An 8,836-nucleotide genomic window follows, 5' to 3' on the forward strand; every position below is an offset into this window, starting at 1 on the left:
CCCCTCCCAGGGATCCCGCCCCCGCCCTGTGCCCTCTCTGTCCCGTCTCGCCCTCGGGTTCGGTTCGTGCCCCCTCTGCCAACCTCTCTGCCCGTGTCCCTCTGTCCTGTCTCGCCCTCCGGTTCGGTTCGTGCCCCCTCTGCCAACTCCTCTGTCCGTGTCCCCGTCTGGCCTGACCTCTCCCTCCACCTGTTGCTCTTTCTCCAACGTGTCCGAAAGTGCTGTTTTCCCGTGGGTGTTTCCTTTGACACCAAACTTGCTATGCTATCACAGTTACTGATCTTGGTGACGGGAAGTGAGGGCCGGCCGGACTGGTCACTAGCAATCGTCCATGCCTTGGCGTGTGCGCGCACGCACCTGCCTGTGAGGCTCGGAGGCCGAGTTAGCTGCCATCTCCAGCTTCAGTCAGGTGGCGGTTTGCTCCCGCTCCCGATGACCAGTGTGCAGTACTGGCAGGTCACTAGCATGCTGGGTAGGCAGCGCGCAGGCCGCCCCTTACTTGTATGTCTGACCCAAGTGCCAAAGGCAGACGTGCTTTACAGCGACGCGAACACAGCGGAGGACAGCGCAGAGGCCTGTCCCGCCCCGAGCTCACTGTCCTGCCACTGCACGGCTCAGGTCTTAACAATGGACATCCAAAAGTCAAAACTGCGGAGCTGGAAGGAATCTTCACTGCTAAGCTAGCTCCGTGCCCTTGTTTTTCAGACGGGAAAAGTGAGGCCTGGAGATAGGGAGGGACGTGCCCAAGGCCCCACGCACCGGGCAAATGCAGCGTTGGAACTGGAGCGCGGTTCCTACGTCACTATTCTTTATCCTGCACCACGCGCAGTCATGGGCTCTCCTCCTGGGACTGTGGACAACGACAGAGCCGTCCCGCTCAGTTGTTCAGGAAGCAGGCGTGGGGGCTTCTGCAGTGCCTGCAGGTTGCTGCCTGACTTTTCACGACAAGGCGTTGAGGTGGGCCCCGCCCTCCGCGCCCACGGACATCGCCTTTGGCTCTGTCTCCTTGCAGAACTCGGGTGGGAAAGACGGGCTTCCAGCAGCCCCAGGCAAGCTGTCTCTTCGCGTTGCACCTGCTTGCGTGGCTCGCGCCACGCTGCCACCTGGCTTGGTCTGCAGCGGCGGTTGTCTAGGAACCCAGATTTGAGCCAGAGTGGAAAACTGAGACAGAGGCTGTGTGGCAGAGGCCCGCGGACTCATCTTCTTAGAAACACCGAGAGGCTAAGTCGAGCCCTCTGCCGTGGGAAAAGGCTGCAGTGCTGACAGCAGGCGCCTGCGCCTGCAGAGACGGGAACTCGGCCCCTTCCTCTTGTGAGGAACTTGAAATCGAAGTGCTCCGACTCAGTTGAAGACTTGCAGCCGCTGAGTCCATTCATCATCTCGGAGTGTGCGTTGCGGGCGCTTGGTCCCGCCTGGGGAAGGAGGGAACGCCGGCCCCTGGCGGGCCCCACAGAAACGCGTGCCACCCAGCCGCTGCTGCTGCTGCCGACTCGCCCGTGAGCGTCCTGACTTGCGCCTGCACACCTTCACTTTCACCTCCTCTTCCAGAATCGCTTTGCTCTATTTTTGTATATATAAATATGTTATGATTATTAACAATGTTCATGGTGTTGCTGCAAATGGTGCCATATATAAGGTTTGGCTTCCTGGAACTCTCATAAACCAAAACCAATACCTGGAACCTCTTTTGTGGCTTGCAGATCCTTCCATTTGAAGTGACTTTTTGTTTTACCTGACAAGTCTGCCTGATGGAACTTTGAACTTACCAGCCCCGACCAGGGGCTGGTTCCCTGGCTCACGCCAGGTGTTGAGTAGCTGCACAGACTGCCCCCTGCTTCTGCTTGCAATTTGCTTAGAGCTCAGATGCATACGGTTCTGTGGCACTAGAGCACTGTGCCCAGACCTAACGTGATCCTCTGGATGTTTGCTGATTAGTTTGGGGCCTAAAATAACACAAGTCCCTCCTTGTCGCTAGCCCCGTGATGCCCTAACCCTGCAGTCCTTACTCAGGCAAATCGTACACTGCCGGGGGCCCCTGGGCTCTGCCATGCACCCAGAGGGGCCCTCTCAGTGTGTCTCTGAATGGCCTTACCGCCTGTCGGGTCGGGGCTCCTTTCACTTGCGTCCAAGTTGGCCTGGTGTGGACTGCGCCTGCTTCCTGCGTAGATGGGTCCTGTCGGGGCGTGCGCAGACGTGCGAGTGGGTGCACATGTCCCCTTCTGAGAGAGCTATGTGTGTATACATACATCTATATGTATATATACATATACGTATGTAAATATATATTCACACATCTCTATATATTTTAATGTATTGCACATGTATATTTAAAATATATACGAAAGAACTATAAACCCTGCCGAGAGGCTCTGTTTTCATTATTTTTCTACTTTGCGTCATGTACTGTATAAACAGGAATGTTTACAGGGTGTTTCCTGCTTAGCATTTTCTGGCAGTTAAGTCATCGCTTGCCCCCTAACGCCGCTGCTTTCCACATTTCATGTGGCTCCAGCCAAGAGTTCTCCTTTGGTTCCAGCCCATCTTCCCCATCATTCTCGCTATACTGAATGTGCTGAGCACTTCCCTGGCGTGAGTGTATGTGCTAGTGCGTCCTTTAAGTATACATTGCCTGTTAGCTCATCTAAGACGTAGGCACTGTCCCACTGGCCGTTTTATGGAATTTGCCAGAACGGAAGCGCGGGAGAGTGAAGTGACTTTCCAAAGGTAACAGAACACGTGACTGGTGGAGCTAGGGATGGAGCCCTGATCGCCCGATGCCAGTCCATGCCATGCCCCCGAGTCAGATGTAGGTCTTTGGCATCATGAAACGCCGCTTCCGGAGGAACAAGCCTCGAATGGTGAGTCCTTCCCTGCCAGAGTCATGGGAAGTCCGGGTGGACACAAGCGCACACCCACGCTGTGAGTGCAGGCGCGGTCACAGAACCCTGTGGTAACCGCTGGCCAGGATGGTGGCCTCGCCGCCTTGTGTATACATCCTCACTAGCAGGTTGCCATTTCTCAGAGTGCACACGGTGCAGAGTGAGTGGGGTGCCAGAGAGGGCGAGTTCATTCGGGCTGCTCTTTATAGGTCCAGGAAAGCTGATTGAACGTCTTTCTGCAGAAAGTGGAACTCAGACTATCTTGGGACTGGCCTGGGCCGGGGCCGTCACATTTCGGCTTGTGGAGCACATCCTCCTGCCCCAGCCGCTGGTGACGTGGTCAGTGTAGTGCCTCGCCTTCCCCAGCCCCTCCCTAGGGAAGATCTACCGCGATAGTGACATTTCACACTCGGAGAAAAACACACGGACGGCAGGGAAGGAAGGGCCTGTCTAAAGGCCGCAGGGTTCTGAGTTTGATCAGAATTACAGCTTAATTCCAGGTTTCCCAATTTGTAGAGGTCTTGGGCTGAGTTTCTTAGGAAATAGAACCTGAAGCAAAAGCTACCGTGCAATGCCAGGGAAGTGAGGGGAAGGAAGCGGACAAAGAAGGTGCCACTGTTTGGGCCACAGCCTGTTTCATGACCAGCTGATGTTTCACTGTGTCATGACAGGTCAAGCTACGTTCCCCACACAGCCCGTCTGGGAGAGGAAGGAAGAAAAGTTCATCTCTTGTCTGCCAGATTGTTCATCGAATCCCTTCCCCATGGGATGCTCACCCCCTGCCCCGACTTCCGGATAGCGCACACGTGGCAGTCCAAGCACGTGTCTGGGAGTCTCCTGCCCCCACAGCAGTGGGGTGGCAAGTGTGGGCAGACGGGGAGACACGGGAACTTAGTGTGCACCATGCCTGTGCTGTCCTCACGTCTTTCCCCACTTTCACTCGAAGTCAGCCGTCGCCCCTGGCTGTAAAGTAGGCCTCACTGCCACGTGCAGAAATGCCGTGACCTGCCTTCCCTCTGTTCTCTGATTCGCTTTGAAGGGCCTCTTTCCACAGGGCAATGAAGTCCCTGGCTCAGCTAGAGGAAAACCAGGACTCAGCATAGTCTTCTTTGTCTAAGAAGAAACTTCCTCTTACGGTATGTGTGAGCATCGTGCACGCGAGTGCTCGTGTGTCCTTTTGGGCCCCGTCAGCTTAAGAGCAGGAACTGGTCAGGTTAGTACAGTCAGGGAAAACAGCCAAGTAAGTTACTTTGCGCCACGACAATAAGACATTTTACTTGCTGGCTGGTCTTTTCCCATTTCAGCACTCACTCTGATGGCATTATAGACGCAGTCTAAAAGACTGTTTGAGGCTCTTAAACACAGCAGCTCCCCGCGCCCTCGACGCCATGCTTCTGTGAGCTCAAAGCACCTCATTGTACATCCCGCCAACATGCCCACGAGAAGGATCACAGAAACATCAAATGTTCCCACTGATCTCATTTTGGCTTGCTCGTGTGAGAAAAGATGAGCTTCTGGAATCCTGAACATTGTTCAGGGTGACTGATGAAATCACGCTGTCGCTCCAGCAGTCCACTCTTCTCTGGCGACTTCCGCCTCGGTGAGTGCACAGTTACGTCTCAGCCTGGGCTGAGTTCGACCCATCCGCTCTGCTCGCCTAGCGGCACTTTGCCACTCAACTCTCAGGATGCCACACTCCTCCGCTTTCCCTCCCGCTTCGCCCCTGTCTCGCAGTGTTTTGCTGGATGGCCTCACTCTCTCCCCCTCTGTCCCAGGGAAAGGGCCTCGCAATCTACTCTTGGGTACCACGTACACAATGACTTTAAAAGTTCCTCCTGCCTGGACTACTCCCGTGACCTTGCCACTCAGACAGCCAACAGCCTGTCTCCACTCTGGTCCATGGTAGGGCTTTCAAATGTAACACGTTCAGACCAAACTCCTGATCCTTCTCTGCTCAAACCTGACCTTTGCAGCCCTTCTTCTTTCTTTCATGCCAGTTCCAAACTTCTAGTTGCACAGATCAAACCCTTTGTACTTTTAGCACTGAACTAAATATAATACATACACATGTTGACTCTCAGCGATGAACACTTGAAACATAAAATGTTAAAATGCAATGTGACTTCAATAAAAAAAAAGAAAACTTCGTAGTCATTCACTCAAATTCTTATCTGTTGTGAAGATGGCCCACGTTCCCAGCCTCCACATGATGAAATAATCTTCTACTCTGCTGAGTTAGGTTGGATCGTGGGGTCACTAGCAACCCTTTTGAACCTGTGGGCTAAGGTTTGATAACACTGCAGTCCACAGTCCCTCCGGCTTAACCTCGGTGTGCCTCCCTCGCTTCACCCTCAGATTTGTCATCACAACACTACCAGTTTCGCTGCTTTCAAAGACCAGGACAGGCAAGACACCTAAGTCTCAAGGAGAGATTTCTTGAGAACGACACCACACACCACTCAGGGGCCTTGCTGTCATCCCAATCGAAGCTACAGATGTTGCCTCAACAGTGTTTGTTGACCTCTTCCCTAGAAATGACTTACGACTTGTCATTCTCCAGCTTTCCAGGTGACCCTGCTGGCTGTACCAGAGCACGGCCATGTCTTAGTAGCAAAAGACAGAAGTCAGGGTCCGTTATCTGACTGTTATCTGACTCTCTGACGGGCGGCCACGAGTCACCTATGTCCGGTTCAGGTGAAGCAGACGCACCCTGAAGGCCCGTCTTTAAACTGTGTCCGAAAAGGGAGGGGCGCCGAACGGCTCCTTGGCCCCTCCTAGGCCTGCACTGAACGCAGCCTGCAGAGACCGTGCTCTGATGAGAAAAAAAGACATGCTAAAACGAAAATCCAAGAAAAAGAGCACTACAGTTAAAGCCCAGGTACTAGTTGGCTTCAACAGTTTTACTGTGTGATTTTGTTATGGGTCCCTTGCTGGTGGGGGTGACGACCTCCCAAGAAGGAGAGGTCCCCGACCGTACGTGGGCTATCTCGAGAGACAGGAAAGCAAGCAGTGGGGTGTAATACTAGATATGGGTGCAGAAAGAAAAGCAAATAAAGGTTAAGAAAGTATGCATGGGGAAGAAAGCTCGTCATCAGCTCTCCGCCTCTCGCCTACAACTCTACTCGCCCACCTCTTCCCGCGTCGCATCCTTGATCTCCTTTTTGTCTTTGACTTACATCAGTAATCTTTTTCTTCGCATTCGAACAGCGCTCCCAGTGGAGTGGCTCTCTCTGTGAGTGTGTGAGTGTGTGCATGAGAGAGAGACAGAAGCACAGAAGGAGAGAGCGGCAGGGGCAGAGGACCTGGATGGGACCCGAGCCCCATCCTGCAGGCTAACACTCTCAGCCTTTTAAACTTCCTTCTAGGACATGACCCGTGGTGCCTGGATCTTATAAAAGGGACAAGGCCTCCCTCCTTCCGCGAGAAATGCCAGACTGGACTTATGGCGGGCCCTCGATTGGCTTCCGAGACAATGTGGTGCGAAAGAAATCACTGTACTTGAGGCCAGTTAAGTGAGCATCTTTGCCGGAAACCCCCAGGCAATTATGACATGCAAACGCGGACACTGAGGCTCGGCGCGGGGGTGGCCGCTTGGAAGCGGCCAGTGAAGGCTGTGCTGGCCCCGAGGTTGGAGCGCTTGCCTCTCCCTCTGTAGCCTTTCCTGGCCCTTCGCTTCCTCAACTGCGAAATGAAGATAAAGCCGTGTGAAGAGTCTGTGACGGTGCTGCACAGATGCTGCTTTTGAGGGAAATGACGGGCGGCGGAGTCTCTCAAACAACACCCGCACGTTGGCTTTTAGTCACGGCAGGCAGGCAGACGCTAATATACTTGGCCGACAAGTTCAGGACATGGGTGAAACTTTTCTCTTTCCCTCACTGGGACAGACAGAAGGGGAAACGTAGCAGTTACCTGGGCTTCGTAGTCCCAACCAAACACAACATGGCCTTAGGAATGAAAGAGCCCCGAGTTTCTGTGGAACTTACAGATTCCATCCCTGAGGCCTGTCAGGGGTTGACGGGAGAGGGTCCAAAACAAGATCTCTTTGGGAAGGTGGTATGCACAGGAAGCCAGAGGGAGGGCTGCCCAGGAGGCGGGGCTACTGTGGGAGAAAGGACAGATGTGAGGAGGTAGATTATTTGGGGATCTGCAAGAACATTTCCCGAATTCCAGGGCCCCGCACCAGGGTATCTGAGCCCATTCCCGCGCGTCCATCCCAGGTTTTAGGAATTTCCACACAGGGGCAACTTCGACTCCCATAGGAGTCATACATCTGGCTACTTGTTTATTTGGCAAAAATGGAATTTGGTACCATTTATAAAATGGACCTCTTGTGTCTTCCTTATTTTGAAAGTATAATACACATTCCTAATTCATCATTCATTTTTGCCAACGATTTTTAAGTATTTATTTGAGAGTTATTTTTAAATACAAAAAAATATTTATCTCACAAAGCGCCCCTTTATCCCCTTATTCGAGCCATGCTAATAAATTAAAACCCAGCCACGATTAAACTAAGTAATTCTATATGTGACATTACAAGCTAGTTTTCAAAATCTCTGGAGTACATATGTCCTTTCATCTTGAAATGCTTCCTTTTTTTAGAGGAGTAGACAAGGCATTAGTGGGAACCACGAAGCCTAAAATTACAGTGCTGGGCCCTTATCGTCCAGACCTGTCTCGGCAGGGGCAGCTCTCAAGTAAGAGGTGATGACCTGCACTCAGCCAAACGTCGGCTTCTTAGAAGACGGGTTTTGTCTGCAGTTCTGAAGGAGCTGGTGGCACCAACCCGAAGCCATTGGCAGCCGGAGACTGAATTCGGCTTCCAAAGAATTTCCGAGAAACAGCATGGAGGAGGAGAATAAGGGCGGAGCGGAGCGCACCCCGAAATGCAGAGGTAGCCCTGAGTTGAGAATCACCGGGCAAACGCAGTAACGCGACGGCGGCGGCTGCGTGAGGCGGGAGGGACCGTGGCAGGTTTTGTGCAAGGGAGTGGAGCGACCCCCGCGCAGCCTCTCAGGCTTTCTGTCCCCAGAACGGTGACCCGAACTGCTCCGACCTGCTGCTTTTCAGTGGAGAAAGGCCGTGCTGTCGAGCCCCACTTCTCCCAGCGCGGGCATACTGACACCCGCTCCCCAGTGTCTTCCTGCCTTTGCCGTCCGCTGCTTCATCTGCCTGCTTGTCTCTGCCAGGGACTCGCCTAACAGTCTGCGCCTTCGTCAGGAACGACCACTCGGGGCCCTTCCTGGTGGCGCGCGGTCAAGTGGCTGGCCGCAGCCGCTGGAGCACCAGTTGGGTCCCTGGCCAGGGAGGGACCCCCAGCACGCAGCAGACCTCGCCTGTCCCGCCGCTGCTCCCCTCAGCAGTGCGTTTCAGGCGGTCGGCCTGTTCTGCCCCCCGCTCTGTGTGTGGTGAATCCTCTCACCCCCGCGCCTCCGGCCTGTACCCCAGTTCTTGTGTGCATACATAAATAAAACTTCTAAAAAAAGAACGACCAGTTGCCCCCACTTTTTACCTAAACAGGTGGACATGGTTGAAGGAAAGCGCACAAGCACAAGCCACGAGCGGGCTGGCCGTCAGCTTTGTTTCTCTGCTCAGTTCACTTCCCAGTTCTTCCCAGAGGCTACTTCACACTCGCGGCTCATCATCCCCCTACTGCTCCCCACCTCTGGTCTCTGATCCTGCCGCACATCATTGAGGAAACAGAAGCATTGTCTGTAAGTCCAGCCCAGGTCAGCCAACCTTGTGAACCAGCCCTCTACTAAGACAGCTCTTATCACCGTCACGGATGATGGTGCCTTGGTGGAGCCAGTAGTCAAGTTTCAGCCGCCATCTGACTGAGCTTATCATCGACTCGGCCACTTCTCCCAACTGGTCAGGCCCTCTGTCCTCTTTGCTTTTTAAGTGAGGTCACACTGGTTTACAGCGGTGTATATGACTTAGGGACACAGGCTCATGTT

At 53.6% G+C, this 8,836-nt stretch overlaps 1 protein-coding gene across 1 annotated transcript in view; it reads left to right on the forward strand.

The window, feature by feature from the left end:
• Positions 1 to 6,624, forward strand: part of SPRY3 (sprouty homolog 3 (Drosophila)) — a 12,264-nt gene extending 5,640 nt beyond the window's left edge. Inside the window, exon 3 of the mRNA XM_012734470.1 lies at positions 6,535 to 6,624. Coding sequence (XP_012589924.1) covers positions 6,535 to 6,624 — 90 coding nt within the window. The remainder of the gene's footprint in view (positions 1 to 6,534) is intronic.
• The last annotated feature ends 2,212 nt before the right edge of the window (positions 6,625 to 8,836 follow it).

Source organism: Condylura cristata, unplaced genomic scaffold (assembly GCF_000260355.1).
Source record: "Condylura cristata isolate star-nosed mole 26May11 unplaced genomic scaffold, ConCri1.0 scaffold00057, whole genome shotgun sequence".
NCBI lineage: Eukaryota > Metazoa > Chordata > Mammalia > Eulipotyphla > Talpidae > Condylura > Condylura cristata.